The sequence below is a fragment of the Heptranchias perlo genome, chromosome 1 (assembly GCF_035084215.1).
Source record: "Heptranchias perlo isolate sHepPer1 chromosome 1, sHepPer1.hap1, whole genome shotgun sequence".
Lineage (NCBI taxonomy): Eukaryota > Metazoa > Chordata > Chondrichthyes > Hexanchiformes > Hexanchidae > Heptranchias > Heptranchias perlo.
This window is the reverse complement of record NC_090325.1, coordinates 106,929,524-106,947,968: the sequence shown is the minus strand read 5'-3', so window position 1 is coordinate 106,947,968 and position 18,445 is coordinate 106,929,524. Positions and strand designations below refer to the sequence as shown.

Below are 18,445 nucleotides of genomic sequence, written 5' to 3'. Positions count from 1 at the left end.
ATCTGGAACTAATTTGAATCTGAAACATAAGTTTAGATTTTAAATTGAAACAGGAGCGAACAAAAGCATTCCTTTCTAGGTATTACCATCACAATTTTACAGAAAGGGAGAATGCACTTTTCATAACAGCAAAAAATGCCAAGTCAACAGGTTATGATTTATGGAAAATGGTGCTACCATAGGCGTCAATTACAAAGATGCTGTTTAAACCATATTAAGCACATCGACTGTTTTGGGCAGATCAAGCAGTAATTTGCACCTCTTTAAAGTGCAATTACCTGTTATTAAGTCCTTTCAAGCAGCCCCACCACCTTCGTGGCCTCTAGAACTCCTGCTTACAATCATTTACCTACTGCAATGGTGAAACTGACTAGATCGCTACATGCTTCAGCCCCGAATTGCAGAATTTAGCATAATGCTTCCCATGCACCCACGGAATAGTAGATATGCAAAGTAAACTTTCACCAATGTTATTTTAAAAAGCTTGGGGGATATTTTGTTATGAAAGAAATTTAGAGTTATAAGGCAAATTGAATGTATCCTTTACCAGAAAACGCACCTGTGCTGCAATTGTAAGTGTCAGAAGACACTAGAGTAATGCTTGAATGATTTGTTATGTCATGTTTTACACAGAAAATAACAGTAGTGTTGAAGATGATGCAAAACAACACGTTGCCTGCCACCTCCAGGATCTCGGCCATCAAACAACAACGGCCACCGCGTACAGCAGGCAAATCACGTTCACACGAACAAGTCCACTATAAGTGCGGGGGGGGGGGGGGGGGAGGAAAGAGAGGAGATGAGAAAAGAGAAGGGAGAACGGGATAATATAAAAAGTTTATTTAATTTTAATCTCTATCCACAGAATTCTGTATTTTCATGTACCCCACCCACCAATTTGACAGCAGGATATATCTAATTTGTACTTTATCAGCTTCATATTTGAAGATTTTCCACTGCTGACCTGTTTGCCCACTTCTCTGCCTTGTTAATTTGGGCCAGATACCGTACCTCATTGAAGACTGCCTCTTACCAGCCCAGCACTCTGACTCATTATCCTTGTCCATTTTCAAAATGAACCTACATTATGGTCACCATTTTCCAATTGTTCTCTTATACTGATCAGTTATTTGCCCTCTTAATTTCCCAGAGCTAAGTCAATCAATGTTTCTTTCCTTGTTGAACTGAAAATATACTGATCTAGGCAACATTCTTGGATGCATTTTAAAATGCATTCCCAACTTTAACCACATGCATTACCTTTTGTGTGTGTGTGTGTGTGTGTGTGTGTGTGTGTGTGTGTGTGTGAGAGAGAGAGAGAGAGACTGTAATGCAAACAAAAGAATTGTACTATTTGCATTCGTATTCCTTAACTCTATCTGGATTCTGTCTTAACAAAGTCTTACATTCCAATGCTGTGATAGCACTCTATCACCGTACCCACTTTCTGTCTCTTCTGAAAATGTTACATCCAGGAATATGAAGCTCCCAGTGCTGCCCAAACTTAGAACCTATAATGGAAATTTAGTTTATGTTATACCCCTCAATCATTATTAATGCTTTGAACCCTCCACATTCATTTTAAATACAAATCAATCATCGTAAATTCCAAATTTTTAGAATGTTGACCCTTCCTTCACTGGTTTTCTCATTGCACTTTGCTATTCTTGCCCCTTCTACAACAATATATTTCTCACTAACTCAAGTCTCTTTCATTTCTCCTCTGGTAATAGTTCAGCTAAGCCTTCTATTTCTATTCTAACAGCTTTTGAAATCCTGCTCTCAAGACTTTTGCCAGCAATATGGTTAGTTTGTGGGTAAGTAGCAAAGTTAAGTACATATTTTTCTAATATTTTCTTAACGTTTGCTCGGACCTCCAAATGCTGCCATTCCACACCTTGAGATCTCCCTGCTTCTGCATGCATCCCCCCCACCCTGTCTCAGCCTGGTCCAATTGCACAAACAGAAGCAGCAAGAGAGGGCAATAGTAAGCACACACAAACAGGAATTAGGACAGTGCTAAAACAGTGCAGCAAGAGAGGACGACACGGAGACCGGGAAAAGAAGCGATACAAGAGCAGCAAAAGGGGAATTACAACAAGCGATAGAGGGAGTTCATACAGGGCAGAGGGACATACAAAGGCATCAAGAGATAGGCCAACAAGCGAAGGGTGACAGAGGTGCAGTTGTCCAACTTCCTGTGAAAAGCACCAAAGGAGGGCAACGATTATAGATACATATGCTTACACTGTAGTGAAATAGAATGTGCTAGAAATTGAAGAGTCAAATACCACCTTCCAACACCTCGGGACGCCCCAACATGCCTCACAGCCAACGAGCCACTGTGCTTTTTTTGACATGTGTTCTGTGTAATGTAGGAAACACAGTGGCCAGTTTGTGCACAGCAAGGTTCCACAACCAGCAGTAATAAAAATGGCCAGATGATCTGTTTCTGGTGGTGCTGTTTCAGGGGAAAATATTGACCAGGAAACTGGGAGAACTCACCTACACTTCTTCGAAAAATGCCACGGGATCTTTTATGTCTACCTGAAAGGGCGATTTAACGCTGCATCTGAAAGATAATGCAGCACTCCCTCAGTACCACAATGAAGTGTCAGCCCAAATTTTGTGCTCAAGTCTCTGGAGTGGGGCTTGAACACGTGAACTTCTAACCCAGAGGCCAGAGTGTTACCTCTGAGCCAAGACTGACAACTAACAGATTTTTGGTGCTGTTTCCCAAATACCATACAATGTAGTTTTACTTCAGAACATTCAGAAAATTTGGTTTACAGCTTGCACCTTTGCACAGATTTTTAACCTGCGAGCCTGGAAGGTAACAAACACTAGTACATCAAAGATTTTGCTGAGAAGACTTGAATAGAATTTACAATACAGAAACAGGGCATGATGGTGTTTATGCTCCACACGAGTCTCCACCCACCCTACTTCATTTAACCCTATATGCATAAAACAGATTTTTTTTTACACTGAGAGGGTGGTACAAGAGTCACAGGTACAATTTCCGGTTCAATCAATACACTGGATTTTGTTATGACTTGCATCGAGGGTTCATTAGCTGGGAGCTATCAGCAACAGGAATATTACACATTTTCAGTAGTCTAAATATTTCAGCCCAAGCTGAGCAAAAATTTAACATAACTCACCAAAAAAAATTACAGGGGTCAATGTTTTCAAGCAGAGATAAACCTGCTTTTCGATTCTTCAATTTCAAGCCTCACCAGTGGAATAAAAATACAAATCTGAAAACCTACCACCTCTTTGGCCCGTGATTTCAATTACTGCCACATCAATTTTTTTCCCCCACGTTGGATTGGTAAGAAAAACTGGACTATGTTTGTTTCTAGAGAAAACTGCAGATTTGGAACTTGCTAAATAAGCTTGAACCCACAACTGCAATATGGACCAATTTGAAGGCCCACGTTGAAACAGGTGCGAACAAAATTTAAATTTAATGTCCAAAAATAGAGTCTAGATTTCTACAAATGCCAAGAATCATTGGAAAAATGTGAAATTACAATACATGCAATTTTATTGGTTTTGGATTCTGGTGCCTTAAACATCTATGAAAGATGTGGGAAGGTCTTGAAATCAGTAGAGTAACCTATGTGAAAATAACTGAATTGTTACAAGCAGGCATCAGTAAAAAGGATGCCACAAAATCAGTCATGCTGTGTCCATAGGAATATAAGAACAGGAGTAGGCCACTCAGCACTCGAGCATGTTCCGCCATTCAATTAGATCATGGCTGATCTGTATCTCAAATCTATTTACTCGCCTTGGTTCCATATCCCTTAATACCCTTCCCTAACAATCTAGCAATTTAAAATTTTAAAATTTTCAATTAACCTAGCCTCAGCAGCTTTTTGGGGAAGAGTTCTCCAGATTTTCACTACCCTGTGTGTGAAGAAGTGCTTCCTGACATCACCCTTGAATGGCTTAGCTCTAATTTTAATGTTATAACCCCTTATTCTGGACTCCCCCACTAGAGGTAACAGTTTCTCCATCTATCTTATTAAATCCTTTAATCATCTTAAAAACCTCAATTAGATCACCCCTTAATCTTCTACACGTGAGATTACAAGCCTAGTCTATGCAATATGTCTTCATAATTTAACCCTTTTAGCCCCAGTACCATTCTGGTAAACCTGCACTGCACCCACTCCAAGGCCAATATATCCTTCCTAACGGTGTGGTACCCAGGACTGAAATCAGTACTCCAAATGCAGTCTAACCAGTGCTTTATACAATGGCAGCATAACTTCCACCCCTTTTATTCCAGCCTCCTTGAGAGAGAGAGAGAGAAAGGCTAACATTCCATTAGCCTTTTTGATTATTTTTTGTACTTGTCCATTACTTTTTAATGATTCTAAATCTCATTACTCCTCCACAGTTCCTATCTTCTCACCGTTTAGAAAATACTCATATCCAGTATCAAAAAACTTTCAAAATGCATGGATGTAAGAAGTTTTAATTGTCACAGTATTTGGTCACATGAATGAATCTTTTGTAAACAAACTTTTTTTTGCTTAGAAGTAATTCTACAGGACCATGTCCTAATCAGAATAAACAGTGTTTAGAACGGAAATACAGTTGTGCCAAATTTACACCTACTACAAAAAGAAAATTAGAATAGTTACTTGGACATATCTGGCTTGATTATTTACCACAATTCTCTACTATTTATACAGGGCCTTCTTGGGGATAGGGACAGCATCAAAATGCTGCTCTGAATCATGTACTAAGAGAAGCTTTAAGTTTTAAGATTGGTGTTGAAGCTGTGTTTTGGTATGTCAGGGCTTAGCAAAGCCCTACTGTACTTATGTTTTGAAGCAGCCATGCACTGATTGTATCAAAATGTGATAGGTGGGTAGCATTATGGTTATGTTACTGGACTTGTAATCCAGAGGCCTGCACTAATAATAATCCAGAGAACGCAAGTTCAAATCCCACCATAGCAATTTGAGAATTTGAATTCAAGTAAAAAAAAATCTGGAACAAAGAGCCGGTATCATAAAAGTGACCACGAAGCTGGCAGATTGTCGTAAAAAACCCAACTGGTTCACTGATGTCCTTTAGGGTAGGAAACATGCCGTCCATACCCGGTCTGACCTATTTGACGCCAGTCCAACACCAACGTGATTTGACTCTTAAATGCCCCTCTGACATGGCCTAGCAAACCACTCAGGAGTGTCAAACCACTACAAAGTACGAACTTAAAAAACAGGTGAACCACTCGGCTGGGACCTAGGCATCGAATCAGGACATGTGAAGACACACCAGTAACTCATTAACATCTGAGAGCTGGTACCAAAGTTGGGAGAGCTGACCCACAGACTCGTCAAACCTAACAATCATACTCTCTAAACCATACCCATCAGCCAATACCCCAGACTCCTCCATCACCAGAGGCAGGGGTACAATGGTATACAGTCAGGTGGGAGGCACCCTGGGAGCCTTCAACATTGACTCTGGGTCCCATGAAGTCTCATTACTTCAGGCCAAAAATAGGCAAGGAAAGCACCTACCGCCTTCCCTCAGCTGATGGATCAGTACTCCATGTTGAACACCACTTGGAGGGAGCACAAGGTCACAAAACGTACTCTGGGTGTCCATCACCAAAAGTGGCTTGGTAGTACCATCACTGACCAAGCTCTAAAAGGATACAGCTGCAAGACTGGACTTGCGGCAGGTGGTGGGAACCAACACAAGGGAATAACCTACTTGATTTAACCTACTACCTATTGTAGATGCATCTGTCCATAACTGTATGGGCAGAAGTGACCACAGCACAGTCCTTGGAGTCCCATCTTCAAACTGATGACATGCTCCATCATATTGTGTGGCACTACCAACATGGTAACAGATAGATGAACAGATTTAGCAGCTCAAAACTGGGCACCCATGAGGCACTGTCAGTCATCAACAGCAAAATTGTATTCCTTGTTGTATTCCACCACAATCTGCCACCTCATGGCCAGGCAAATGCTTCACTCCCCCATCCCTATCAAGCCAAGTGACCACCCCTAATTCAATAAGGAGTGTAGAAGAGCACGCAGGAAACAGCACCAAGCATACCTGAAAATGAAATGCCAGCTTGGTAAAGCTAAAATATAGGAATATAAGCATGTAGAGCAGATGGAGTTAAGCAATCCCACAATCAACCAACCAGGGCAAAGTTCTGCAGTCCCACCACATCCAGTCACAAACATTGGTGGACAAATCAAGCAACTAACGGGAGGAGGAGGCGGCTCAATAAATACCCCCATCCTCAAAGATAGAGAAACTCAGCACACAAGTGCAAAAGACAAGACTGAAGCATTTGCAACCATCTTCAGCCAGAAGTGCCAAATGGATGATCCTTTTAGGCCTCCACACAGACTGCAATGGTACAAAAAGAAAACCCACCACCACCTTCTCAAGGGCAACTATGAACGGGCAATAAATGCCAGCCTTCCCAGCAACACCCATATACCAAAAATAAAGTTTGTCCCATCCCTGCAGGGGACAATTTCTTTCACAAGTGCTTCAGTATGGTAAACAATGGGGTGGCATTTATTTTACCAAAGGGGTACACAAGCTTTTTACTTGGAAAATTCCTGACTCGGGCTATGTTGTTAGAGAAAGGGACCTGCAGAGGACAAGTATTTCTTCACAGAGGAAAACAGTAGGACAAATCACCCCACTCTAGATACATGCAATTCAAACTGCATTGCCAGAGACTGGGTTACGGTATACAGGACTCAGACCTCAAGAGGAGGAGAGAAAATAATAAACTCTCAGAAGTTTAAAATTGACTGATAACCTAAGATCACATACCATGGGTATGAACCAGCTCCACCTAACTTGCACTTTCAACAGAGCCAAGCACATTTTCGAAAAGTAATGTTTCAAAAATAGAAAGAACTCGCATTTTTGTAGCAAATCACATCCTTAGGATGTCCAAAATACCTTACAACCAACTGATTACTTCTGAAATGCAGTCAATGCTATGTGGAAAAATATGGCAGCCAATTAGTACACTGCAAGATCCACAAACTGCAATGGGATGAATGACCAAATTTTTTTTTGGTTCTGTTGAGGGGAGTTTAGGCCAGGATACCAAGAGAACCCTTCTTTGAATAGCGCCACTGAATTTTTTTTCTTTACATGCACCGACACAAGTAAATGACATGCCTTGTGTTTACTGTTTCATCGGAAAGCCAGCATCTCTAATATAATAGCGCTTCCTCAGCACTCCACTGAAGTAACAGCCTAGATTACATGCTAAAATTGTGAAATGGGGATTAAACTCAACTTTCAGCATGACTCTGTGGCAGTGCTGTCACTTGAATCAAACTGTATTCAAGCCCCACTTCAGTGAAGTACTGAGGGGGTGCTACATTGTCAGAAGTTCCAACTTTCATCCCTCAACCAACACCATATCAAAACAACTGGTGACTGATCTTACTGCAGTTTGTGTAACCTCAATATCTCAAATGGTTTTAAAAATCATTTTAAGGCATTCGTAATATAGTGACATTGTACAAGGCTGAGAAAAACTTTGGATGTCTAGCAGAAAGGAGAATGGGAAAGTTTGGGGGCGGGATCAAAGGCAGAGCAAAAGAGGAGAGTTTTGAAAGCAGGGAGATAGCAATGCAGGAGGTTCTAGAGAGAGATTTACAAGGCGGCAGAGGCACAGTAACTAAAAGAGCAACGTCTGATGGAGCAAAAGAAACAATAAGGAATAGCACAATGTCAGGGAATGTGTTTAGGGACTTAAGGCTAGAGATAACAGAGGATTTTGAATGCAACAATGTGAACCTTGATGTCAATGCCCTGGAGTACAGGGAGCCAGTGGAGCTGGGAAGAGTTAAAATTTGTAGACAATGGTGGTCAGCTAGAAAAGCATTAGGGAAGTTGAACCTCAAGGTGGTAGAAGTATAAACGAGGTTTCACCAACAAGGGGAAAGGGAGGGGTGGAACAGTGCAAAGGCAGAAGACAACAATTTTAGTAACATAGCCAAGGAAGACGGCTTTGGTTTTGCTGAAATTAAATCTTGGCTTATCCAGTCTTATGGTCAAACATACAGATGGAAAAGTGTAACAACAGTACTGGATTGATAGAGGCAGGGACTAAAGCTGTGAATCAGTGAACATGTGTAATCTGACCCCATGGTTCTTGATATCGCAAAGATAAAACTGAGGATGCAACCCTGGGGTGCATCTGCACCGACAGGCACTGGAACAGAAGCTATTAAAATAATTTTAATACAGTCCAACTAAGAAAGAACTGCGGCAGGGGATGAGACATATTAGAGATGGATGGAATGTTCATGGTGTTAAAAGCAGCAGAAAGGTCAAGGAATCTCAGGAAAGACAATAAATAACAAGCCATGGTCACAGTCACACAGAATGTTCTTAGTTCACTGACCAGTGCAGTCTCAGTGCTGTGAAGCAGACTGGAGGGTGCTGAATAGGAAATAGTGGGAGTATAGCAGTGAGGCAACACATTCCAGATCTTTGGAAAGAAAGATTTGAAATTGTGGGATAGTGAGAGCAAATGGAGTGAGGTTAGGAGCAGTTTTGAAGGAGGTAGCAGAGAATAGCAGCAGGTTGGTGATGTCAGTAAGCATGAGTTTAAGGGGTGGGCAGGAGACAGGACTGAGGAGAGAAATTGATGATATGCATAATACAAAGGGGAGCTGCAGAGTATGGAATTGGCAAACCCTGGATAGTGGAGTGGGGACCAGGAGTCAGGAGAGCAGGGATAGGGGATTTGGGGAAAGGAAAAATCAGAAGCAGCATAGATAGCTGCATAAACACAATTTTACATACAAAGGAATCATCAGATCCTCATAATCCGTAGAACAAGCTCAGAGAAAATAGTCAGCTAGTGGCAAAATTAACAATTTTGGAAAAGTTTCTGTTCGCCAGACTGATCGAAGCTGATTTGACTACGGAAAGTGAAGTCAGTGGACAACCAACCCACTTATCATTTGCATTTATTGTACCAGGGAAGTGGAAGATTGTCCAGGATCTGAAGTGTTCCAGTGAGAGTGGATGAAGACTCGCAGAGGAGGAAGAAGCTGAAAGACAGTTGGAGACAGAGCAAGGGAAGGAGTGCAAGATGGGGTGGAGGTTTCAGAGATTGACTCCAGAAGAGAAATAGTCAGTGAAGGCAAAGGGAGATAAGCTGATTGACTAAGGATGAGGGAAAGTGAAATGAAAGAATGAATGAGAAGCAAGTAGTGTCCCTTTATTGTCAAGGTGGTTCCAAGATGACAGGTATGGCAAAGAAGGTTTGGAACTAAGACTACCCTCCATGACAGACTCAGTAATCTGATTCCTGAGCCGGACAGGTCTGCAGTACTGCAAAGTGCTGTCGACGACCGATCAGCCAGCCCTGCTCATTAGTAGGTTTTGGAGGGGAGCTTGGATCCTTCCCATCCAGTTCCAGGTAACCGACAGGCCAGAGCTCAGTGAGGTGGTTCAAGCTGACCAAGTGGCTTGCTCTGGTGAACTGCACAATTTCAGCAGGTTAAACTCCAGCAATACCCCTACAGGCTTATTTAAGTGGTATGTTACTTTACAGGGGATTTGTGCAAGTTCCTTATTGGGCAGAAACGTGTACATTTTGCATTAGCGTGAATTGGAGACTCAAACATGGCAAAAAAGCATGTATTTCGTAATTAACTCTCTTAATATCTTCCAGTTCTGACGGAAGTCTTCGACCTGAAACGTTAACCATGCTTCTTTCTCCATAGATGCTGCCTGACTTGCTGAGCTTCTCCAGCATTTTCTGTTTTTAAATATGTATTTCATAAAAGTGGCAAAACTACCTCAGGCACACAGACACAATGATCATCCGCCAAGCTTCAGTTGTACAAAAAAAGGTTCAACAGAAATCAATGGGAGGCACAATATAGTTTCAAATTATGGAATCGTAAGAATTCCAGATTTAAAAGCTTTTCCATGAAATTCAGAACGCTTTGCGATCTGAGAAAAAATTGTGAGCCAAGGCTCGACCAAAAGTGCATAGTGAAATGGCGTGCAGATTGAGTGGCGGCTCTAGGTCGCGAAGCTTTGGGCCGTCACAAATCGTGCACATACTCCGTCGGAAACAAAACATAGCAGTATACAGTGCGTATAGATGTGAAATCAAGCAGTTTACTTGAATGTCGAATTTCATTTAAAACTTCAGAAAACTTTGCAGAAACAAAAGTTTGGCGATCGTACCGGAGGAGGGGGTGGAGTGAGAGAGAGAGAGAGAGAGAGAGAAAAAATGCTTCTCCGATGGAAACATTGCCGGCTTACTGAAAGAGCTTTAGCAAGTCCCAGGCTATGGCTCGCCTGCTGCCGCTCGTGAAGCGGAAGTCAGAGATCGGTCACTATTCCGGGCCGTGTGTGTGTGTGTGTGTGTGTGTTTTGGGGGGGGGGGGGGGGATATTTATAACCATGACCGCGTCACGTGACTTTTTTTTTGTTCATCCGGCCGTTAGTTCTCGCGCCGCCACTCCCACAACTCTAGAATGAAACGGGGCTTCTGCTGACAAAGATTACCATGGCAGCCAACTCACAGAGTTCGCAATAAAACTTCCAAATCTAACCGCCACGCCACCAACCGTCACTTTTACAAACTCCCTCTCTCTCTCTCTCTCAAAGCCGCTAACGCTCACTCGCGACCCAGAGTACTACAGCAGCAACAACAACAATAAAAAATACAATTTACCAACGAATCAGGCTTTGTGCTTTTTTTTTAAAATTTAACAGGCTGGCGAAATTCTCCAGGGTGTACAGGACATCTATTAGAATGGCGAGGGCTCTCGGAGTCAGACAAAAGAAAATGGAGCCAGGTACCTCCGGAGGAGCAACTTCAGGGCCAATTCGCAAGGAATATATTTTTATTCCCCGGCTTACGAAAGAGTCACAAAACAACGACAAAAAATGCAACGCCGGCAATTCAAAGCAGAGACGTCATCCTTACCTACACAGTGTATTAGTTTATACCGCCAGGAATCTAGTTCCCGCCGAAAACCTCTTCTTTCTGCCGTACATCTGGGGCTACCGCACTGACTCGCCATTCTGTCCTAGCCCTGGTGTGTGCGTCTGACGTCACCTCGCTGCTATTTACATAGTACGTTACGCGCGTGCCGGGCCTGTGTGTGTGTGTGTGATTGACGTGTGTCATCAGCTCAGCGGGTGGAGGTGGGGACTGGCAAACGCAGACACCAGGTCCGAGTGACAGGCTGTCTGGATCGTAGGGGGTGGGGATGGTGCTTCGGTACATCGACAAAAGAGGTAGTAGCGTTGCCGTTATAATTTTAGTCATTTTTTTAGATGCACTCGTATTTAAACGCTGCATCATGATACTTTTTTTTGCAAAGATAACTATTTTTCCTCTTTATATACAGTTCGGTCGTTTACGTTTAGATAAATAAGTAGACCTAAAAGAAACGCTTTTGAACAGGGCCCATTCAATTTCATTTCCCTTCGTTTAGAACTCAAGGGTACGTAACAACTTGAACAAATAGATTTTATGACTTTATCTGTACTTGTGATTGCAGGTAAATAATGTAATATAGAGTCTGGCCTAATTTTTTGAGGGTAGGAAATACTGTAAAGCTTTCATTGTAAACATTGCAAGAAGCTCCTTATGACATAAAAACATCAGTAAATCGTAAAGAGACAACAAAATTGCACCAGTATGGTTCAAATTTATTTTAGTTTAGTTGGCAAGCAGTGTGCCATGATTATTAGTAGAAAATAAAGACTTCGGGATCATAATCTGAGCACCATGAAATAATTTTATTTCCGTGATGAGGGGCACTAGATTACAACAGACTAATAGAGTTGTAATCAGCCTCATGACTGAAAATCTAATATCGTGATTTACTGGAAGCAAAGAAAAATGCTATATTTCTTCGGTGTGATTAAAAATTAATTCTGACATTTTGTTATGTTGACTTGTTAAAGACAGAAAAGCGGAGGAAAAAACAAAGCAAACACATATTCACAATGACGTAGCAGCTGTGAAAACATTCTCAGTTGTCAATGGCCACATGTGTAACAAAAGACTGTAATCCGAATATATAATCCCGGCAATAGAAAGCAGATTGTCCTGAATCCACACAATTGACCAATTTTGTTCACTCAGTGATTTTCCCCTCACACCAGTTAGTCTAGGTGCCTCCTGCCTCCAGCGTGGACATGTTAAATTGGACATAAAGGATGACCTAGGTCCGGATGCGTGTGTCTGCTGAAGGGTTCGCACCCGAAACTTCATAACCTTTTTTCCTCGGGTGCTGACTGACATGTTGTGTATTTCCTGCACATTCTTATTATTTTAGATTTCTAGCACTTTCAGTTTTTCCTTTTTAGTTTGCAAGTATATATGAGTTTCACAGAGGCAGTGGACATGCATGGAGACGCAAACTATATCGCAGCTGTACTTTAAATTCTTTACTAACTTAATTGAAATGATTTATCTAGTTTCAATGATGTGACTGGGAGTTGTAATTTAAAATTAAAGTTTGATAGAACTGCAAAAGATTCAATCTCATATATAGAAGCAGAAATGTGCAATAAAATTCTAAAACACAACATCCTCTGCTGCATTCCTTCATTCTTCCATCTTCTGCTACTGTCCTAGGTGACATTTCCCCCCACTGCAGCTGTCTAAAATGGAGGTCCTAGAGAGCAGCTTTTTAAACATTTATAAATACACACAAATCCAGAATCTGCACATAAATTTCATTTTTACATATTCGTTAGTATTTGAGTACCAAATCTTTGCCACAAACATTTCGGTTCCCCTTCTGAGCTTTTACTTCCCAGCACGTAAGAGGCACTAAAAGATAATTCACTGCATAGAATCAGAAAAAAATGTTCATTCTTAGTTTTTCCTTTCATCTGTTTATGTATGTTAGAAAGCAGGATTTCAAAAAAACTTTTACTTGTCTCAATACTACAAGCTGTAGGAAATGAGATCTTTGAATATACATCAAGTAGAGAGCTTCTCTTGGTGGTTGTGTCCCTGATGAACAGCACCAGCATCAGAAAATACCTTAAGAGGCATGCCTAAATGCAGAGTTGGCCACAGTTACAAATCCAAAGTTTCTAAGATTTAACAAAAGAAAAAGCAACAGTTGAAAGGGAAAGGAAAATAAAATATCAATATTTACAAACTTGAAATTGCAATTATGGCTTTATGACATATACTTATAGAATTTTAAAAAAATTGTCTCTGCTATTTACTTTTCTTATGCCGTTGGAATGAAACACTAATTGTGATTTGATCGAAAACAATCACATGTAAGAAAGTAGTTTTAACTATTGCTCACTGATATCACAAAATCTAATCTTATAACGTGCAAAAAGCAGGTGATTGATTCCATTTTTAAAATTGATTTTGTCGAAGAGTATAATAAAACCAATATTGACTGCAGTTTTCAGGCTAGAGCTATTTTCCCCGCAGGTGCTGAATTGACCTTAACTGTGCACACTTTACAATGTACTCAGTCATGTTTGTGGTCTTGGGTCAATAGGTTACTGTTCTATTTCTCAATTACAATCAGTATTACTGAAGTGGGGGGAAACTTTGTATTAAGGAAACCAATCCAAGATCTCACAGCATTGGAATATTTAGGTCCCCTAGCACTTTACATGGGTCTGCCAGAAAGGACAATCAAAGTGTGTAGAGCCGTACAGAGACTGAGAAAGAGGGAGAAAGAATGAAGACACATAGAAAGGAGAGGGGAAGATGGAAAGCATTCAAGAAAGGGGGCAAGCAGAGAGGCAGTTACAGGATGAGTGACACACATTTTCTCCATGAGCAATGCCAAGGAAGATCAACTAGTGTTTATAAATATTTGTGGAAAATGTCAACATTTTTGAAATTGTTTCTAGTCCCTCTTAATCTTGACTCTTCATCTCCATATTAAATGGTGCTTTGTAAATATGAATGGAGTGATGTGATGGGTCTAATTTCCATTGGGTATTATTGATAATTTCACTTCAATAAAATTAAAACTGATCATTTGGAGCACGGAATTATCTGTGAGCAGTCCATACTGAGTTCATGAATGTGATTACCACATATCTGCAATTTGTCTTCACATTAGCAGCATGTTTACAAATGTCCTTTTGTTCTCAAGACTTTCATGCTTTTAAATTATGAAAGAACAGTCAGAACATACCTTTAGCTTGTGTTAAACAAGGCTACTAGTTATAGAACATAGCATAGTCTTCCATAAATATTTTATATTCCTTTGCCTTTGAAATCCTCTTTTCAGGATCAGAATAGTGCATATTGTTGGCTACACTGGAGAAAATGTGCTTTTCCTTGCCAATCAGAGCTGATCAAATTATTGATGGTTTAGCTAAAGATATGCAAACATATCTCAATACTTTGTATTTTCACATAAATTTATCCTGTTGAAATCAACCATATATACAATTCTTGGTAGAGTATTTTGCTTGTGTGAATTGCTGGTGTTGACACTCCTAAATCACCATGTTATATAAATTGACATTACTTGAAATTAAATTTTTTAATTATCTGTAGCTTTTGAAAATGTTGAGGATTTGACATGCACAAAAAGCTAACATTTTAACATTTCAGAATTTTTCCCCAATTAATACGCTTACATTAAGATTCATATTTACAACATACCTTCGGATTCTACAAATACAGTAGCTGTAAAGCCTTTACTAAGAGTGCTCGCTCCTCAAGCCTAAAATGTTTCTAGAACTTGAGTCTAGCAGGTTGGTAATGATATATATTACCTGATTGATTGTTACTCACAAGCCAACTTCGTACCTCTTATAGTGGTTCTGAAGTTGAAAAATGTAAACTTAGACCATCAGGTCAATTTTAAAGAAATAAATCTAAGCATGTATACCGTGGTAGTGTCTTGAATGAGATGGTCTTCTATTGTGTGTGAGAGGAGGGAAAGAGAAGAAAGAAAAGACTCACTAAAGTATGGTTTTGTAAAAAAGTACTGTGGGAGTGCAGGATAGGGAGAGAGTACTTTGATGCAGTGCAGTAAAATTATCACTAATGAATCACATGGTATTTACTACAAAATGGCTATTCCAGCACAGAACAGGGGTTAATTGTAAGGATGGAAAAATACCATTTTTCTGTTTGAAACATTAGAAGATTATTACTTTATACTGAATTTGGAAGGTGGTTGCAGGTACATTTAAATGTTATGCTTTGTGTTTTCCAGGAAGTGGAAATTTTAAAAGAATTAATTTACTTTTATAGAAAGGCCTTTTTTAGTATATAAGCATATGAAAATAACAGACAAGAAAAGACCAACTGGTCTATCTAGCCTGTCTCATACAGCTGTGATACCTTAAGTTTTGTGATTAAGACATTCCCTAACCACCCGGGTCCATGTAATCTCCTGGGAGAGGTGAAAAACCAGGTTAAAAACCTAAGCCAAATAGGAAAGAAAAACTCTGTAAAATTCCTCTATGGCCCCCTTCCCCCAACAAGGCGATCAAAACTAGTCCAGGAGATCACTTTGATCATGCCGCATGTTACTTGGTATACCTTTTGTATGACGTGATCTCCACCCCAGCCAGGAACCTGATCAGCTTTCTTTTGAAGGTGTATAGCAAATCAGCACTCACCGCATGAGCTGGCAAATTGTTCCATAGGTCTGCAATTTTCTGGGAACAGAAGGTGTATACTTCAGAAAGAAATAACTGGCGTGTAAAGCAGTCCGCTTTGAGGTACAAATAACAAAATAAATAGCAAAATGTTACATAATATGTATAGAGAAAAAATATGCAAATATATTTACAGTATTAAACTCAGCTCTCTGTGCATCTAAGTATTTAATGCTAGGTAACAACATGAAAGACTGCAAAATGTACAACGTGAATATTGTTGGGTTAAAAGTTATTAATCTAAAATTACTGCTACAGTTGTCTTATTAGATAGTTGAAAGTCTTTAGACCAAGGACCAGTAGTTTTTTTTTCCCAGCCCTGAGAAATGGTATTCTCTTTTTAGTGAATGAATGAAAAGAGCTATTTTTTGTAGTTTTTATTTTGGGCTAATCAAAATGGTGGATGAGAACAATTTTGTCTGTTTTGTACAATTGGTGGGAATGACAGACAAAGAAACAATTACAATGCACCTTTAATGATGCTCCTTGCACATTTCTCAAGTGGCTAGTAAGCCTCTTAATTGGTATGAACATTGAACATACAAAAGTGCAAACATACAAACATATGAATTAAGAGCAGGAGTAGGTCATTCGGCCCCTCGAGCCTGCTTTGCCCTTTGATAAGATCATGGCTGATCTGATTGTGACCTCAACCCTACTTTCCCATCTACCTACTATCACCTTTGACTCCCTTGTTAATCAGGAATCTATCTAACTCAGCCTTAAAAATATTCCATGACCCTGCCTCCACCGCTCTTTGCGGAAGGGAGTTCCACAGACTCTTGACCCTCTGAGAGAAAAAATTTCTCCTCATCTCCGTCTTAAATGGGAGACCCCTTATTTTTAATCTGTGGCCCCTAGTTCTAGTCTCTCCCACAAGGGGAAACATCCTCTCAGCATTTACCTCTTCAAGTCCCCTCAGGATCTTATATGTTTCAATAAGATCACCTCTCATTCTTCTAAACTCCAATGTATACAGGCCCAACTTGTCCAACCTTTCCTCATAAGATAACCCCCTTATCCCAGGAATCAGTCGAGTGAACCTTCTCTGATCCGCCACTAAAGCAATTATGTCCTTTCTTAAACGAGGAGACCAAAACTGCACACAGTATTCTAGATGTGGTCTCACCAATGCCCTGAACAACTGCAGCAAAACATCTCTACTTTTATATTCCATTCCCCTTGCAATAAATGACAACATTCCATTTGCCTTCCTAATCACTTTCTGTACCTGCATACTAACTTTTTGTGATTCATGTCCCTCTGTACCTCAGAGTTCTGCAATCTCTCTCCATTTAAATAATATACTGCTTTTCTATTCCTCCTACTAAAGTGGACGAGTTCACATTTTCCCACATTATACTCCATCTTTTTGTTAAAGCAGTTGTGGAGTCGACAAAACTTTGAGTAATGACACAACAATATTTGAGAAAAACCCACTTCAAGGATTGTGCCATAGAGGCTTTTGTGGATTGCATAATGGAGAAATGGGCTGTCCTTTTTGGTGTGGTACAGTAGCGCACAAATAAGCAACGAAGACATGGAGCTCGTCAATATGTCACAGAGCACATGTACTTAGAATCGGCTATTACGAGAAGCTGTTATGAAGTCTGGAAGAAGTTTCACAACTTAATAAAGAGCACTAAGATAAAGCAGCATTAAAGCAGAAGTCTTATTATGAAGAGAAAGGAATATGGCGATTAAGGAAAGTATACAAACAGAGAAATGAACGAATTTCCAGATGCCAAATCAGCCTGTCTTAATCCATACTGCTCTTATATAGGCCTAACTTGTACAAAATATAAGGGCAATCAGTTCAACAGTTTGTAGACTCTTTTGCGAGAAACTGTTAACTTCACAGCAACAGAAAATTATAGAGTTAATAGGGAGAGAGACTCTCTTAAGCATTGGGCCTGATGATACTGGGCAGGTGCGTGGGTTGTCTGATATGTATGATATTAATCATAATATATTCTATGGTTTTCACAATATATTACATCAACATATCCATCCATATTGATTGTAATGACAATACATCTTTATCACTGATAAACATGCTTATGTGTTCAAAATATCCCATCTACTCTCTTCACAGAGCAAAAAGAACCAAATGGTCTGCAGCCTGCATCTGAACAGCACTGGTCACCAAAACAACAAGCATTACACCCCCACTTGAAGAAAGCAACTGTACAGATACAGACAAATATATAGTGGTAAGGATGAGAATGTGCACAGTGAACCACAAGGAACCGATGATGCTATACTAGTGGAAATGGAAGTTGAAGAGAGGCGAACAGGTGCACGGCAGAGGCCTGACATGTTGCCTGCCTTTCCTTAGTTATGTTTGGATATTTTGCTTTGTTATCTTGGTGGGCCCGCTCTCCAACTGAGGATGTTACAGTACATGTACATCCTGAGCAGTTATTTGCCTCCATACACTCAATACACACTGCAGTAGAAGGTGGTATGGATAAGATGAACCCAGCAGTCATACTCAGCTTCAATCACTTGGTGAATGTTTACTGACAACTATGAGGGAGGGATACAAAGAACTCATACCTGTTCAGTTTTCTGTGCTAAGAGAAATCAATGGGTTTGGTGGGGATATGCCCTCCAGTGGTATGTATGGAGAAGCACAACAAGAGTTGGTTACCACTCACGTCACGACAGTTCTGTGCCATTACGTAGCACAGGACACAGGACTGCAGGTCAACTTCCGAAAGCAGTGAGCCTAAAGTGACCTGAGGAAAGGAGACTCCTGGTACTA

At 40.4% G+C, this 18,445-nt stretch overlaps 1 protein-coding gene and 1 long non-coding RNA gene across 5 annotated transcripts in view; one reads left to right on the top strand and one right to left on the bottom strand.

The window, feature by feature from the left end:
• Window positions 1-18,445, bottom strand: part of lcorl (ligand dependent nuclear receptor corepressor-like) — a 286,193-nt gene that overhangs the window by 123,393 nt on the left and 144,355 nt on the right. For 3 of the 4 annotated variants that reach the window (XM_067989291.1, XM_067989297.1, XM_067989314.1), the window contains exon 1: window positions 10,985-11,086. The exons of the other annotated variant lie outside the window; for it this stretch is intronic. In XM_067989291.1, the coding sequence (XP_067845392.1) occupies window positions 10,985-11,081 (97 nt within the window). In that variant the 5' untranslated portion in view covers window positions 11,082-11,086. Of the gene's footprint in view, window positions 1-10,984; window positions 11,087-18,445 lie in introns of those variants that run through there. 4 annotated transcript variants of the gene reach the window in all.
• The window catches only part of LOC137337835 (uncharacterized), a 50,151-nt gene continuing 42,937 nt past the window's right edge, over window positions 11,232-18,445 (top strand). Inside the window, exons 1-2 of the long non-coding RNA XR_010966610.1 lie at window positions 11,232-11,298; window positions 17,774-17,891. This is a non-coding gene — a long non-coding RNA (uncharacterized lncRNA). The remainder of the gene's footprint in view (window positions 11,299-17,773; window positions 17,892-18,445) is intronic.